Consider the following 17922-nt stretch of genomic DNA (forward strand, 5'->3'; position numbering starts at 1 on the left):
GGATGGCTTCAATAGACTATGGAATGATAATGACAGATTTTTTTTTTTTTTTTGACCAGCCCTAGGGCTTGAACTCATGGCCCGGGCACTGTCTCTGAGCTTCTTTTGCTCAAGGCTAGTTAGTAATCTACCACTTGAGCCACAGTGCCACTTGCAGCTTTTTCTCTTTATGTTGTACTGAGGAATCCAACCTAAAGCTCTATGCATGCTAGGTAAGCACTCTGCCACTAAGACACATTCCCAGTCCATGACAGCTTTTCTTAAAGCCTGCCCAACTGGGAAGTCTACTCCTCAACAAGGAAATGCCACCCTAACTCTGTGAATTTCTTGCTAACCTACCTAGAGACTGTGGGTTTAATTATAATCTACAAACTAAATCTTGCCCTGTTTTTATTACTCAATGAAATATTAAAATAGCTAGGAAAGATTCACCCACATTAGCCTTACTACTCACATGGAATTGACCTTCTCTTCAGGCCCTTGCACTTGGCCAGTCACAGTGCCTTTGCTGGTGTTCTTCACCCAACCAACCACTCCTACTTTCTTGGCTTCACCTTCTGTGTACTGGTTCAGGAGCAAACAAGGGACATGAGTCCATCGTCAAAAGTCAGAACTCATAATTTACTCAGTTCTATTATTAAGAAATGCTAAGCTGATGATCATTTTTTTCTCAAATACAGTCTATGCCAACAATTGCTATAACAATCATTCTTTATAGGAACCTTCATTTAAATGGCATATTTTGTGAAATTGTACTTTCAGTAAAGACAAGCATAATATTAGAAAGTAAATCAACTAAAACTGGGTATTACTTCATAGATACTTTCTATGATGTATTTTGGAATTCATAAAATTCAGCTGGATTTCTCTCATACTGGCTAACTGTGAATTGAATTGTTAATCTGGATTACAAAATAAAAGTAATCCAAGATTCTCAATCACTGACAAAAAAAAATTCTAGTATGATCAGCATAAAGCATGCACAGGTTAAAACAGAAGCAAAAACATCTTGAGACTTCCAACCAAGTTAAGAGGAAATAATTTTAGTAAGAAAATTAAACTAATAAGAATACTAGTCCAGACATGCTGGTTGTCAGAATTATTGCATGATTAAAAGATTCTGTTGTGTTTTCAATTGGTTCTGGACTTGCCACAAACTCATGTAATTATCTCTGGCCAAATTAATCTAACCTATTATTCTGAAGATATGTTTTATTGGTGTTTTTCTTTTCAAAATTCCTTTTCACAGTTTCAGATTCAGTTATGCTTCTGGAAAATGAAAATGAAACATGTTGAGATTACATTATTTTAATCATGTCACACTAAAAAGCTCTTCCACCAGAGTGCTTCAGAAGGACACTCTTCTGTTTGGAGGTCAATACGGCCAAGATCTCCATCAAGATTTAACTGGGTAAAGCCACACTAACAAAAATGATTGCAGCTAAGACAGAGGAAGAGTTGGTTTGAAAACAATCAAAATACAAATGAAATTGGAAGCAATCTGAACTGTGGAACATAGAGCCATCTCACAATACAGAGACTCCATTGGTGGGAACACACTGGAACTTTCAGAGGTTGGAAGTAAAATGACTCAGCTCAGATAGTAACTGAGAACACAGTTAAAACTTTTAGAAAACAATTTTAATTTTAAGTAAAAATTTAGAAAGAGACACAGAATTTTAACTATAGAAATTCTGGGAACCCTTCCATATATAACATTTGCCTTTTTCTATCAGAACATCTGGGAAGTCTCATACTTAATATTCATTATATCTCTGAAAATGTTTCTCTTGAATCACCAAGAGAGAATACTTTTAAAATTCACAGGAAACATTAACTAAAAGCTGGGTAACCTGTAATGTTTTTAATAGAGTAGGGTTTTTATGTTTTTGTTTTTGTTTTTTTTTTTGCGGGGAGAGGATTGTGTGTACCAATCATGGGGACTTGAACTCTGGGACTGGGAGCTGTCTCTGAGCTTTTTTGCTCAAGGCTAGCACTTTTCCACTTGAATCACAGATTCACTTCTGGCTTTTTGGTGCTCAATTAAAGATATGAATTTCATAGAGTTTCCTAACTATGATCACAGATGTGAGCCACAAGCACCTAGCTATTATAGACCAGTGTTTTAACTTTTAATAGAAAACACAATCAGTAAATTCAAGGACAATCCATGCATTTCATTTGCTGTCAAAGATAAACTAGACTAACATTATGTAGAAAATTTCTATATCTGCGATTAAAAATAACTGAAAAATGGCAAAAATAAACAGATTGTATTGACTTACCATTCTGAAGCAAACACCTGCATAAAAGAAAGACAAGAAATAATGTCAGCTTTTGTACCTTTACCTTTTCAAATTTCACTATGACTTACTAAAAAAGTAGTTCACTTCTGCTCAAGCTGTTTATATAAGTAATAACGTCCTTACATCTATGTGTCCACAGTCTTTCAACCAACCTATTGCAAGCACTTCCTCAACAGATCTCCCTGCTTCCAGGGAGGCCTCCTGCAAGGCACTCTTCAGAGATCAACCACATTAGTTTTCTTAAGTAAAATATATCACTTCCTCCCCCAGCTTCAAACACTTTAGTGACTGCCCATGATACTCAAAACAAAATAAATTCTGGTTTCCAAGTTCTCCGTGCTCCTGACCAATGCTTCTCCCTCATCTCTTAGCACCTTGGTCTTCACTCACTCCTTTGGGCCTCTTTGGGCCCCTTAAACATGCCGAAGAGAGTACCTGTTCATGGTCTTTCATCAACTGTTTGTTCTGCAGAAATGCTCCTCCCCTCATCTTTTCAGGTCTAGCCTTTTCTTATGATTATCATCTCTGTACAAATGTCACCACCGTAGCAAACATCCCTTATTTACCCAAAACAACACCCCCAATGTTTCCTACACATGTGTAGTACTGATTACTATATGCAATTATTATATACTTATTTGTGTTTTATAATTTTTGTTTTTGTTTTGGTACTGGTACTAGAGCTTAAACTCAGGGCCTGGGTATTGTCCCTTAGCTTTATCTACTTATGACTGGTGCTCTACCACTTGAACCTACATTTCCAGCTCTCTGCTAGTTAGCTGGAGATAAAGAGTCTCATACACTTTACTGCCCAGGCTGGCTTCAAACTGCAATCCTCAGATCTCAGACTCCTGACTAGCTAAGATTCAATTATGAGCCACTGGCACCCAGCTTATTTTCTTGTTTTATTCCCTGTCTTCATGGTAAACTATGAATTCTATGACAGCAGGATTTTTTTTCTGTCTTGTTCAACCAACATCTTGATCAGAGCTGGTCACATAGTTGTTGAATAAATGAATGAAGGAAAAACTATCTGACGAATATTTATGAAAAATACATAACTGTTCATAACATTACTAATATACATATCACCATATTGGTTAGAATTTAAGTTTCTGTGATGAATTTAAGTGGTGATAACTCAATTTACAACATTCAAAAGAATCTCAAGACAGCCAGGCACTGCTGGCTCACAACTGTAATCCTAGCTATTCAGGAGGCTGAGATCTGGGGATCACCATTTGACCATTTGAGCCAGCCCAGGCAGGAAATTCCCAAGATTCTTATCTCCAATAAACTACAAAAAGAGCTAGAAGGAGAGCTGTGGCTCAAGTGGTAGAATGCTAGCCTTGAGCAAAAGAAGCTCAGGGACAGCACCCAGGCCCTAAATTCAAGACCCAAGACAGGCAAAAAAAAAAAAAAAAATCTCAAGAATTATATGTTGATTTGGGCCAAGCTTTAGCTAAGAAATATTATATAGGAACTGGTAATATAATGTACATGTATGTATATGCCTACATATAAGCATATCATATTGATATATATGATGAATATAACTATAAGAGTTACTAATGTGTAAGCTGACACCAACCATGTTCATAACATTAGGTATATATACAGTACACATACAAATCATAAAGACATAACAATCACAATTATTAAAAACAGAAATACTTCAATGCTAGTCTCATATGACTCTTAGGAACAGGAATAGTAAACTGAAACAGGATATGGTGGTTATCATTTATATCATCAGTCTTCCTGTATTAATTTGATTTAAATTTCCAAAGTTTTAAATCTAAAAGTATTTGTACTTATGATTAATAAGACTACACACACATATTGGCAGCACTGGGGGTTTGAACTCAGCACCTTGTACTTGCCAGGCTGGTGTTCTACCACTTGAGCCACTCTGCCATCCCTTTTGTGTGGGTTATTTTTAGGGTCTTACTTCATGAGTAAACTGGCTTGGACTATGATGCTTGTATGGGTCACTGGGACAGCAAACACAAGACACTGCACCTAGCTACTAGTTGATTCTTTTTTTTTTTGGGGGGGGGGGGTCCGGTTGTGGGGCCTGAACTCTGGGCCTGGGTGCTGTCCCTCAGCTCTTCACCTCAAGGCTAGCACTCTACCACTTGAGCCACAGCGCCACTTCTGGGTTTTTTCTTTTTGCTTATGTGGTGCTGAGGAATTGAACCCAGGGCCTCAGGCATGCAAGGCAAGCGCTCTACCACTGAGCCACCTTCCCAGCCCCCTAGCTACTAGCTGAGACAAGTCCCACAAACAAACCTTATTACCCCAGATTTTTACCTCCCAAATAGCTAGACTTGAGCCATTGTACCCAGCCCTTCTTTTAATTACTTAACATAGTAGCACTGCAGAATTCATTGAAAATTAAGAGGCTAATTTAGATTAATTTTAGGCTAAGCTCATACTGACAAAATAGATAAGTATTAGTCATGACTTTAGACAGTGACAAGTGGGATAAAAAGACAAATACATCTTGTGTGAAAAAGCCCAATACATATTAATTGAAATTTAAGTTGTAGTGGCTATAGATCTGATATTTGGAGATTGTAACTATGTAGACCAGTCTTTCTGTAGTGTGTCTTTTTGGAGTCACTATTTGAGAAAGGATACTAAACATAGCAATTATATTTACAAATTTATTCACTAAAAAATACCTATGACTAGGCCAGGCAGCAGTGGTTCATACTACTCAGGAGGCTGAAGATTAAAGTTCAAAGCCAACCCAGGGAGAAAAGCCCCCATCAGACTCTTTTAACTCCAACTAACTATTCAAAAAAAAAAAAAAAGGAAGTGGCACTGTGGCTCAAAGTGGTAAAGTGCTAGCCTTGAACAAAAGAGCTCAGGCACCAAGTTCAAGTCCCACAACTGGCACATGCATGCACGCACGGGCACGCGCGCGCACGTGCGCGCACACACACACACACACACACACACACACACACACACACACACACACACACACACACACACACACACACACACACACACACACACACACACACACACACACCCCTATGGCAGATACTGCTGGTTGCATATATAAAGTTCATTCTCTTCTTCTATCTTACAGAACTCTGATTTATTTGGTGGCAACCAATGTGACCTCCTGTGTTTCTCAGGGGGTTTTTCTATAGGGTGGTCAAGTCATTGGTTGAGGCTTTCGGGAAAGCTTTTCCAAAGGGACTCCTTTGCACCAGAATCCTTTCTCTTCTTGACTTTATATGAATCTAATGACTGGAGTTGTAACAGCCACTTTGAACCCCTGAGGGAAAGACCAACAAAATCTGAGGCTTTGGGCCCGACCTCATAAGTTGGTAGGTTGTTTCGTTTTGAGCTAGGGTTTGAACACAGGGTCTGTTTGCAAGACAAGTACTCTACTAGTTAAGCCACACTGTCCAATCTTCCTGCCTTGACCATTTTTAGATACATTCTCACTTTTTCCCCATGCTGGCCTGGAACACAATCTTCTTACCATAGCTGAGGTGACAATAAAAGCCCAGGTTTCATTGGATGAGATGGGGGTTTCAGGAACTTTTTGCCTGGACTTGTCTTGAATCATGTTCCTCCAGATCTCAGCCTCCTTTCTTTTCTTTTCTTTTTTTTTTTTTTTTTTTTTGGTGCCAGTCCTGGTGCTTGAACTCAGGGCCTGGGCTCTGACCCGAAACTTTTGTGCTCAAGACTAGTGCTCTACCACTTGAACCACAGCTCCATTTCTGGCTTTTTCTGATTAGCTTATTGGAGATAAGAGTCTCACAAACTTTCCTTCCCAGGATGGCTTCTAACTGCAATTCTTAAGATCTCAGCCTCTTGATTAGGTAGACATAAATCACTAGTCTTGTTTGTTTGTTTTCCCCAGTCCTGAGGCTTGAACTCAGGGCCTGGGCACTGTTCCTGAACTTCTTTTTCTCAAGTCTAGCACTCTACCAATTGAACCAGAGCACCACTTCTGGCTTTTTGTTTGTTTATGCGGTACTGAGAAATCAAACCCAGGACTTCATGCATGCTAGGCAAGCACTCTACCATTAAGTCACATTCCCAGCCCTTTTTTTGTTTTGTTTTGCTTTGTTTTGGTCAGTCATGGGGCTTGAACTCTGGGCCTGGACGCTGTCCCTCAGCTCTTCAGCTCAAGGCTAGCATTCTACCAATTGAGCCATAGCACCCACTTCCGGCTTTTTTTTTTTTTAATGTGGTTATATGGTGCTGAGGAATTGAACCCAGGGCCTCATACATGCGAGGCAAGCACTCTACCACTGAGCCACCTTCCTAGCCCTTTTTCTTTTTTTTAAGGTCAGAGACCATAACTCAAACTCAGTACCTGGCTCAGTGGTTGGCAATCTACCAACTGAGCCACATTTCCACCCCTCACCTCAGCCTCCTTAGTAGATAAGATTACAAGAATTCCTGGCTACCAGCTACCCTGCCCTGACTCCTCCACATGGACACAGTGACTTATCTAATAGGCCAGATGCTTCCTCTCTTTCCCTCGGCTGGGAGCAAGGTACCACCAGGAATTAGACCTTTGTGGGGATGTTTAATTCTACAGTACAGATCTTTAAAAGTCACATTCCCAAAATTCCACTCTCCTGTTTTCCTTCTCAACAACTCAAATAAGAGAAAAGGGTGGTATTTATGGAGTCCCTCAAATACTCTCTATTTTATATCCTTAAAAGAAATGTGTGTCAAGGAGTCTCAAGACCTCCAGCTTGTTAATTCTGAGAAGCACTGTGCCATCTGGAAAGCAAGTATTCCAAGTTCCATCACCCACTCAACACATTCCAAGTTCTTTTTGATAAACTTGTGCAGTTTATCAGTGTTGACTGGAGCACAGCACTCAGGTCAGGGCCTCTGTTGGAGAAGATGCTTTGTATGGGCTTTTAGGGCTCCGCACTGCTTTCTGCCTGGCTTGCTAAAGAGAAGAGAAGCTGATGTGACACATTGCTCTGGAAACTGGAGCAGACATCAGCCTTTCAGTCTTGGACAACACAGTCAAAATTCAGTCAGCTGCAACTATTCCTTACTTTGTGGAAAGATGGATCAGTAGGAACCTGAGGTGAATATTTGCAAAGCAAATTTACTTTAAATCTACAAAGAAACATTATTTCCAGAAACCATATGAATTTTTAAATGTCAGCATGGAAAATCGAATTTTCATATTCTGATAAACCCCTTCATCTAGGACCTGACTGCATATATACATTTTGTGTGCAGAAGGTAATCTAGCCACTAGCTTAAAAAGCATTCCTTAATGATTTTTTAATGTCTTTCACTCTTAGAAAAGCTTTGCTTATAAGGAATAAAATTCTGCCTCACTCAATATTTCCCCGTGACCCAAGATCTGGTCCCAGGAGCCATACACATGGCATCATTCAAATAGTTAAAACAGCCCTGTATCACTATTCCTTCTTAAGAGCTATCTCCAGGCATTTCAGTGTAATTTAAGACCTACTGAAAGTCTCACCAGAGGCACAGCCCTGAAGAGAACAAGACACCAGCCTGACCTTTAAAATATTGTATCTATCATTTAGTGAGAGACACAGTCCTGTGTATATTACAGGTATTTAAATAACTAATGCAGAGAAAAGCAGAATGGATAGATGGAAACCAAAACCAGAAGTATAATGGAGCCCCGCACTGGTGGCTCATGCCTATATTCTTAGCCACTGAGAGAGGCTGAGATCTGAGGATCTACGAGTCTCTTATTTCAAGTTCACCAGCAAAAAGCTGGAACTGAGCAAAGGAATGGGTGATTTTGTCCACAACAAAATGTACCTGAGCTGGGTGTTGGTGGCCCATGTCTGTAATCCTAGCTACTCAGATCTATGAGATCTATGGATCATCTATGGTTCAAAGCCAGCCTGGGCTGGGAAGTCCATGAGACTCTTATTTCCAATGAACTAGAAGTGGCACTGTGGCTGAAAGTGGTGGAGCGCTGGCCTTGAGCAAAAAGAACTCAAGGACAGCACCCAGACCTTAAGTTCAAATGACCAGAAAAAGAGATATAGTTCTCTATTTTATGAACATCCATGTCCATGCATATATTCATGTATCATGCAGATTGCAGAAAATTCTAACAGGGTAAGCAATAAGAAATTCTCAAGCACATCAATAGGATAAAATTCTCTGAGGATATATAGAACATCAGATTCAATTCAAGAATGATGTAAATTTTTCCAGTTAGAAACCTTTATTTTAAATGAATTAGTGAATATTAATAACCACAGTATTTACTTCCATTGGATAAATTTCAAGGAGTGATTTAATGTTGCAATTTATAACTATTACTTCCAATAAGTCAGCCACTACCACCTTTTAAACTAAGTAATGAAATGTAAATTAGGTAGCACTTCTTTTAAGAATTGAGATGTCTCTGTAACCTTGAAAAAGAACTGTCAATATTATTTCAATGTCCTAAAATTTTCAAGTCAAGCCCAAGTAGTTTCAATGGCAAGCAACAGGGCAAGTAGTTTAAACACCTTCTGTTATTTTCCTCTCCATTTTTTAAAAATTCGTTTAACTGTAAAAATTATTTTGGGGCTGGCAATGTGGATCAAGTGGTAGAGTGCTAGCCTGGAGCTAAAGAAACTCAGGAACAGTGCCCAGGCCCTGCGTTCAAGCCCCAGGACTGGCAAAATAACTAAATTAATAATCTTTAAATAGTTACAAAAAAAGGGTTTCAATTTCACATGTCAATTTAGGAGTACAATGCACGTTTGTTTTTTTCCTTTTTTTTTTTGCCAGTCATGGGGCTTGAACTCAGGGCCTGGGCGCTGTCCCTGAGCCTCTCTGTGCCCAAGGCTAGTGCTCCACCACTTGAACCACAGCGCCACTTCCAGCTTTTTCTGTGTATGTGGTGCTGAGCAGTCCCAGGGCTGCATGCATGCTAGGCAAGCGCTCTACACTGAGCCACCTTCCCAGCCCTGTACGACACACCTCGATTCAAGTCAGATCACCCCCTCTCTCCCAAGCCCCCCACCCCCTCACTGGGTCCCTTTTCTCGTAAGCACGTGGCACGTTGTGACTCTGCTCGTCCACTCTTCCTCCCTCCACTCATCCGCCCGCACCGCCCCCCCCCCCCGCACATTGCCTCTGCTCGCCCACTCTTCCTCCCTCCACTCATCCGCCCGCACCGCCTCCTCCACTCATCCGCCCGCACCGCCCCCCCCCCGCACACTGCACGTTGCCTCTGCTCGCCCACTCTTCCTCCCTCCACTCATCCGCCCGCACCGCCCCCCCCCCCGCACATTGCACGTTGACTCTGCTCGCACTCTTCCTCCCTCCACTCATCCGCCCGCACCGCCCCCCCCCCGCACACTGCACGTTGTCTCTGCTCTCCCACTCTTCCTCCCCTCCACTCATCCGCCCGCACCGCCCCCCCCCCCGCACACTGCACGTTGTCTCTGCTCGCCCACTCTTCCTCCCTCCACTCATCCGCCCGCACCGTCCCCCTCCCCTCCCCCCCCCCCCGCACACTGCACGTTGTCTCTGCTCGCACACTCTTCCTCCCTCCACTCATCCGCCCGCACCGTCCCCCGCCCGCACACTGCACGTTGCCTCTGCTCGCCCACTCTTCCTCCCTCCACTCATCCGCCCGCACCGCCCCACCCGCACACTGCACGTTGTCTCTGCTCGCACACTCTTCCTCCCATCTGCCCGCACCGCCACCCCCCGCACACTGCACGTTGTCTCTGCCCGCACACTCTTCCTCCCATCTGCCCGCACCGCCGCCCCACGTGTCCGCTTCTAAGTACTCATTTTGTTCGAAGTAACTTGATTGTTGAGTTTTCCTACTCTTTGTAACCTTTCCCTTTGGACCCGCAAGGCCAAGGCTCCCAGCAGCCCTCCGCCCCAGGCCCTCCTCTCCCCGCCCCGCTTTCCACCACCCGTGGGCCCAGCTCTTCCTCTCCCTTCTCTCCCCGGCCGAGCCCAGCTTCCGCGCATGCGCACTTCGCCTCCTTTCCCACCCGCGCTTGCTGTGTCATGGCTGAGCGGAAGTCCCGCCCTAGAGGAAGAGGCCTTCACAAGATGGAAGGTTCTCCTCCTAACTTTCTGCACTCCCTCCCCGGGCCCTATGTGGGTCTCGCACTGCAAGGCGGCTCCTACCCTGCACTCGGCCGAACACCTCGTAGTCCACGGACTTGAGTGGCTGTGCGGTGGACATGGCGGCGCGCCCTCTCCCGAGGAGCCGGAGCGGGATGCGGGGCGCGGCGAGTGCGGCCGCCGGGAGGAGGCACATGGGGGCGCCGGACGCACCCGCGCCTGGCACCGGCCCGGGACGCGAGCGTGGCGGGGTCACGCGTCAGAGGCCGCAAATGAGACGGCGGGGACGGGGACGGGGACGGGGGCGTCGTGCGCCCCGCACTCCGCCCGCCCGCCCCCTGCACTGAAGAGGGGCTGAACCACACCTAGACGGCGGCGGTGGCCGCGCGCTTGGACCCTGGGTACACCTGGAGGAGAGAGCCAGGCAAGGCCACCCCCACCCCGCCTCCCTGGAGGAGACAGCTGCGGGGGGTCTCCGCACTGCAGCCTCTCCTCCAGGCCCAGCGTTGCTGCTGCGCAGACGCAAGCCCGCCAGCTCGGAGGCTGTGTGGTTAGTGAATTGAATAGGAAACACGCCCAGGCACCTGCCGGTCTATCAGATGATGCTGAGGCATTTCCTAGGACGGGGTCTGCAAGCTTTTCAGCAATTCTATGTCACAAAGGCCTGTTATCCCTATAGTAAAGAGATGGTGGTATTTTCCGGAACAAGAAAAACTTTTCAAGAATATGAATTCAGTAAGAAAGGAAATGTACTCATTACCTGACTCATGTAATTGTAATCCCTCTGGACATCACCTTCATAATAACAAGTTAATTTTTTAAAAATCTTGAGTTCTCTCATGTTGATGGGAACAAAAATAAAACATTGTAGTCTTGTCTGCTGACTGGAAATACTTGTGTATGTGAAATTAGATAGATAGATAGATATAATTGCTCGACAACATCTCAGTTGCCTAGGAGCCTAGGACAGTGAAAACACTTGAGGGAATTTTATTTCGTGATGAGCTATTATAAAGTCTTACTTTATTAACCCATCATTCCAAAGGATATGGAGACAGTTTTTGATAATCTGCTACCCTCTGCAGTTCAAGTCCCTTGAATGCATGAGAATTTGCATTTCTATTTTTTTTTTTTGGGGGGGTCTGGTCATGGGGCCTTAACTCTGGGCCTGGGCGCTGTCCCTCAGCTCTTCAGCTCAAGGCTAGTGCTCTACCACTCGAGCCACAGCACCACTTCCAGCTTTCTTCTTTTTGCTTATGTGGTGCTGAGGAATCGAACCCAGGGCCTCAGGCATGCAAGGCAAGTGCTCTACCACTGAGCCACCTTCCCAGCCCCAGAATTTGCATTTCTAAACTTACTTGTTCTCCTCAATACCTTTATATTTTTTTTAACCTGGCCACGTGGTCAAAATAATCCACTAAAACCTGATTATCAATACTGAGTATCGGGTCTATCATCAAAATAATCCACTAAAACCTGATTATCAATACTGTGTAGCAGGTCTATCAGGGAACACCAAAAACTCATCTTATAAATTAATAGAATATGTTTAAATAATTTCTTGAGGTAAAATACATTCTGGGCGTTACTCTGGGTAATTTTTTTTTCCTTTTCTTTCTTTTTTTTTTTTTTTTTCTTTGTTGGTCAGTCGTGGGTCTTGAACTCTGGGCCTGGGCACTGTCCCTCAGCTGTTCAGCTCAAGGCTAGTGCTCTACCACTTTAGCCACAGCACCACTTCTGGTTTCCTGGTGGTTAACTGGAAATAAGGGTCTCACAGACTTTCTTGCCTGGACTGGCTTTGAACCTCGATCCTCAGGTCTCAGCCTCCTGAGTAGCTTGGATTACAGGTGTGAGCCACGGGTATCCTGCTACTCTGGGTAATTTTATATAATAAAGTCTTGGTGTATTGCAGAGACTACACAGTTCATCTCTTCCTCTCATTTCCTTTACAGTTAACTTATGTAGACTATGGATTAGCAGGGGTTCTTTTCTGCTAATATTGGGGCTTGCTTGAACTCAGGGCCTGGGCACTGTCCTTTAGTTTTTTTTCCACTCAAGCCTAGCACTCTACCATTTGAGCCAAATTCCAATTTCCAACTTTTTGGTGGTTAATTAGAGGTAAGTCTCATGGTCTTTCCTATAAAGGCTGGTTCGATGCTGGCTTTTAATCCTCAGATTTCAGCCTCTTTGAGTAGCTAGGATTGTTTGTGAGACGTCTTCCTATGTAGACCAAGGCCGTCCTCAAATTTGTGATCCTTCTGCCTTAGCCTCCGAAGTGCTGGAATTGCAGGCATACTTTACCACACCCAGCTCAACATAGATTTTAAATAATGCTTTTAAAATAGCTTGAGGAGTCTTTCCATCACATTTAGAATTAGTCCTAAGTCTTCATTCTCCACTAACCTTCGTGTTACCTGCTTCCCCAGATCTTATAGGTGGCCTAAAGTCAAGGCATTGCACAGAAAGCTTTAAAAAAACAAACAAAAACAAATTCTACTCTTGATCTGCAATAGCCCTGCAGCAGCAAACTCTGGCTTGCCAGATTTCATCATCATTATTAGTGTGTTCTTCCCTCTGCTTCTGTGTCTTCCAAATCGCTGTTGAGAGGGTTGACATTTTCCTTTTCCTAATCTGCCCTTGATTTAGCTTCACATTTACACAAGATTACCCCTGCCAATTATCACATAGCTTTAACTTGAGAAGTGCTATAGCAACAACTGACATTTGCTTAGCTACAAAGTTTACTTTGTCTGCCAACAGCCAGCCATTAGCAAACAGAAATTTTTAGGTACCATTTCAGCATGGACTGCCAATAAGTTGTGATTCTAAGACTTTAGAATTTTTAAGCAAATATTTCCAAAATTTAAACTAACTTTGAACATTTAACTGTTGACTTTAGAAGTTCTAAGCATCTAACAATTTTAGAAAACTCTCGAGAAATTTTTGAAAAAAATCCATAATACTAGCACAATTATTATCTTTTGTGTATTCCCTTTCCCCTCTCCATACATGCATATATATGCAGTGTGAATTCAGCAATAACAGAAATATAAAACATGTCAAGCAGTGGCTCATACCTGTAATCCTAGCTACTCAAGAGGCTGAGATCTGAGAATCCCTGTTCAAAGGCAGCTGAGGCAGGAAAATGCATGAGACCATTATCTCCAAATAACCACCAAAAAGCCAGAAGTAGAGCTTTACTTCATGTGGTCAAGCACCAGCCTTGACTGAAAAAGCTAAATGACAGTGTACAAGCCCTGACTTCAACCTCCAGTACTAACATACACACACACACACACACACACACACACACATTTAAATACTTATGCTATAAGTTCTAGCTTATTATTTATATTCATATGGCAGTCTTTCCAATAAATCTTTTAATAATTATCACAATGGATATTACATTTATCAAGATCCATTATACTCATAATCTGGCTTGTGGAATTGAAATTTTACTTAAAATAAGTAAAAGCCAGCTGCAAGTGGCTCATGCCTATAATCCTAGCTACTCAGGAGGCTGAGATCTGAGGATCATGGTTCAAAGTCAGCCTAGGCAGGAAAGTCTGTGAGACTCTTATCTCCAAATAACCACCAGAAAACCAGAAGTGGCACTGTGGGTCAAAGTGGTAGAGTGTAAAAGAGCTCAGAGACAGTGCCCAGGCCCCAAGTTCAAGCCCTATTTAAATCCTTTTTATATTCAAACTATTCATTTTTTTCATTACCATAAAAATATTGTGAAGGAAATATTCATGCATATTCTTTCCATATTTTTACATTAAAAGTTAAAATACTTATAAATTAAAGGAATTAGATCAAGGAGTCTGAGAATATACTGTTCATGATACATACTGACATGTTTCAAAGAACCTTAGCAACTTAAATATAATATCACCAACACTGAACATGATTAATAGATATTTTATGCTAGCAAATGTATCCAAGCTCTTCACATATGCATAATTAAATTGAAATGTTTGAGGGGAGAGAGAGAGAGAGAGAGCGTGCACTGGACCTGGGGCTTGAACTCAGGGTCTGGGTACTGTCCCTGCACTTTTGTGCTCTAGCATATGTGGCTCTAATCACATAACAAGAACTTGCCTCAAAAACAATTGATAAGTAAATATATACTAGCACCTGGCTGGTTTGTTGTTTTGGGTGGTGTGTAAATGTATATAAATGTATTGACTGAAACAAAGTAGGTTCAAAGGAGAACTCAAATACTGTAATTTCTTAGAAAGGCAGAATCAAGCCGGGCGCTGGTGGCTCACGCCTGTAATCCTAGCTACTCAGGAGGCTGAGATCTGAGGATCGCGGTTCAAATCCAGCCCGGGCAGAGAGACTGTGAGACTCCTATCTCCAATAAACCACCAGAAAACCGGAAGTGGCGCTGTAGCTCAAGTGGTAGAGTGCTCGCCTTGTGAGCTTAAGAGCTGAGGGACAGCGCCCAGGCCCAGAGTTCAAGCCCCACAGCCGACCAAAAAAAAAAAAAAAAAGAAAGGCAGAATCAAAGTTCAGCAAAATAAGACACCAGAAAAGAGCTATTCCAAAGGGGTGGGGTGGGGTTAAGAGGAAGGGGTGAACTAAATGAAGAGAAGAGGAGGAAAATGCAGACTAGAATCCAGTGTATTTCCTACAAAATTAAGAAGAATGAGGGAAAGGGTGGGTAGGGGAAGAATGGGTGACTGGTCAAGATATACTGTCTTCAAACTGCTTTGTTAAATGGCAGCTCCTTTGTACAACTACCTAAAGATTAAAAAAAAAAAAAGTCTCAGTCTTTCCTGGCCTGACTGATTTCAAATTGTGATCATCAGATCTCAGACTTCTTGAGTAGCTAGGATCACAGGTGTGAGCACCAGAGCCTGAAAAAAGTGTGTCTTTTATAACCTGAACAACTTAGGAATAACTAAGCTCTATTATGACTGGTTGAAATTAAAATCTTGCTAGGTTATCCGCTTCCTTGAATCCTTTAAAACAATTCATGATAGAGGATCATGTTTAATAAAATGTGTAGCAGAGGAACGTCCTTCCTGTATAATATTGGTGTGAAAGATGGCCAGGCACTAAAACCTGTGAAACCAAAGTAGACAACACTGTCCCTGTGTCCAAAAGACATTTGAATTGCGGAGGCACCACCTACAAATCTCTAATCTATCATCACTACAAACAGTTGAGAGTGATTCCTAGAATGATATATTTGACATTTGATTTTAAGATTTAATTAACTTCCCTGGACGCTGGTAGCTCATATCTGTAATCTTAGCTACTCAGGAAGGCTAACCCCTGAAGATTGTGGTTCAAAGCCAGCAGAAAAGTCAGAGATTTTTATCACCGACTAACCAGCAAAAATAACCCAGGATTGGAGCAGTGGCTTAAGTGGTAGAGCACCAGCCTTGAACAAAAAGCCAAGCAAGAATGAGAGAGGCCCTGAATTCAAGCCCAGTACTAGAGAAAAAAATGATTTTGATTTCAAGAACAATTCAAGGGCTGGGAAGGTGGTTTGTGGTAGAGTGGTTACCTTGCATGCATGAAGCCCTAGGTTCAATTCCTCAGTACCATATAAGCAGAAAAAGCCAGAAGTGGCACTGTGGCTCAAGTGGTAGAATGCTAGGCTTGAGCAAAAGAAGCTCAGGAAGCCGGCACCGGTGGCTCACATCTGTAGTCCTAGCTACTTAGAAGGCTGAGATCTGAGGATCGTGGTTCAAAGCCAGCCCGGGCAGGAACATCCATGAGACTCTTATCCCTAATAAAACCACTAGAAAATCGGAAGTGGTGCTGTGGCTCAAGCAGTAGAGCGCTCGCCTTGAGCTGAAGAGCGCAGGGACAGCACCCAGGCCCTGAGTTTAAGTCCCAAGACTGGGAAAAAAAATCATTTCATCCCTCAACATATATCTATCCCTAAAGTACTTTTGTCATCATATTAAAAGAGCAGGACCCAGCAGGATCCAAATCATGAACTTCCACAAGGGAAAAGGCCTAAACAAGCCAATCAATAATTCTTCTCAGGGCAGGAATATTTTATAGGTAAGGACATGGTTAGATAATTATTCCTAAATTGAACTAAAAATCATTAGACTCCACACTGTCAGCTGAGTAAGTAACTGGCTTCCCAGAAGACATCTTATTACAGTTTATCAGAAAATTACTTGAACATTGTATCAGGAAAACATATTTCTTCCCAGAAGGTGAAATCTGTCCCAGGTTTTGACCAATTTAATTTTAAAAAATCACAGAAGAACATGTAATCTTAAAGCTGTTTCCTTTTCTTAGAGTTCTACTCTGATTTAGACTAAGATGGGGAGAGGCCACGGTTCATGCTTCCCCTTGCCTTCATCTCCCCCTCCCTAGCTGAGCATTGGAGGAACTAGTACCATCTGGGCTCTCTGTGGAATGCTTTCTGAAAGGACACAGGGCTTCGCTGCTGTAGGAGTTCCTGACTGCTGTTCCTTGATAGGCAATGTCTGTGCTCCATGCCAGTGTCGGTAGTAAATGTGATCCCCCAAATTGTTACTACTGAGAGAGATTATCTCCAAGCAAAAAGGCTCTCTGGCACAAGCCTTGAGCACAAAAGCTCTGGGACAGCACTGAGTACCAGAGTTCAGGCCCCACAACCAGAAAATAAATAAATAAATAGTGCTTTCTGGGTGTGCCCGCTTTAAACCGGGCATGGGACCAAATTTTCCTGCCATCTAATTATGGGGACTCTTGTCTCAGTCCTGCCATTGTTAGAAGGCACAGGCTCACTGATTCTCTTCACTCTGCCATAGTCCTTCCTCATTACTTCACTCAGGTATGGCACAGCTACTAGTCCTTTCTAGCTCTACGGACTAATACGGAAGTTTCAAAGAGAGTGTGCGCGCATGCGCGCACACGCACACACACACACACACACACACACACACACACACACACACACACACACACACACACACACGACACCAATACTGGGGCTTGAACTCAAGGCCTCCTGATTTCACTTGGATAAAGACATGGATAGAATATACATTTTGTGAATTAGTTACATCCCTGTTTATTATATTATCTACTTGATTTTCAGCTACGTTAATTTATTTGTATTTGGGGTAGGGTGGGGTGGTACTAGGGTCCTTAATTCAGGGATTCCTGATTGCTAGACAGGCTCTCTATCATTTCAGCCACACCACCAGCCCCTTCTGTGTTGGTCTTTTTCAAGATAGTGTCTTGCAGAGTTGGTGGGGGGAGGTGAGGGTGGGGATAACAAGTTCAACAAGAAATGTACTCACTAGCTTACTAATGTAACTGTAACCCCTCTGTTCATCACCTTGACAATCAAATGAAACTTTAAAAAATGAGAGTACCTTGCTTTTTATGCATGGGCCTGCCTGGATTTTGATCCTCCTATTTGTGCTGCCCTGTGTCACTAGGAATGACAGGTGCTATACCAAGCCATCTATCAACATAGAGTCTCACAAACTTTTTTGTCTGGGCTGCCCTTGAACGACTATCTCCCAATCACCATCTTCTTTTTTTTTTTTTGGGGGGGGGGGGGAGGGAGGGAGTTGGT

The 17922-nt window shown here is 42.9% G+C and overlaps 1 protein-coding gene across 1 annotated transcript in view; it reads right to left on the reverse strand.

Moving 5' to 3' along the window:
• The window catches only part of Acyp2 (acylphosphatase 2), a 115624-nt gene extending 104437 nt beyond the window's left edge, over positions 1 to 11187 (reverse strand). The window contains exons 1-3 of the mRNA XM_042691266.1: positions 10440 to 11187; positions 2286 to 2302; positions 455 to 564 (exon numbers count right to left, since the gene is read on the reverse strand). Of these exons, the coding sequence (XP_042547200.1) occupies positions 455 to 564; positions 2286 to 2302; positions 10440 to 10572 (260 nt within the window). The 5' untranslated portion in view covers positions 10573 to 11187. The remainder of the gene's footprint in view (positions 1 to 454; positions 565 to 2285; positions 2303 to 10439) is intronic.
• Positions 11188 to 17922: the final 6735 nt, after the last annotated feature.

The sequence above is a fragment of the Dipodomys spectabilis genome, unplaced genomic scaffold, assembly GCF_019054845.1.
Source record: "Dipodomys spectabilis isolate Male_0828 unplaced genomic scaffold, ASM1905484v1 ptg000141l, whole genome shotgun sequence".
NCBI lineage: Eukaryota > Metazoa > Chordata > Mammalia > Rodentia > Heteromyidae > Dipodomys > Dipodomys spectabilis.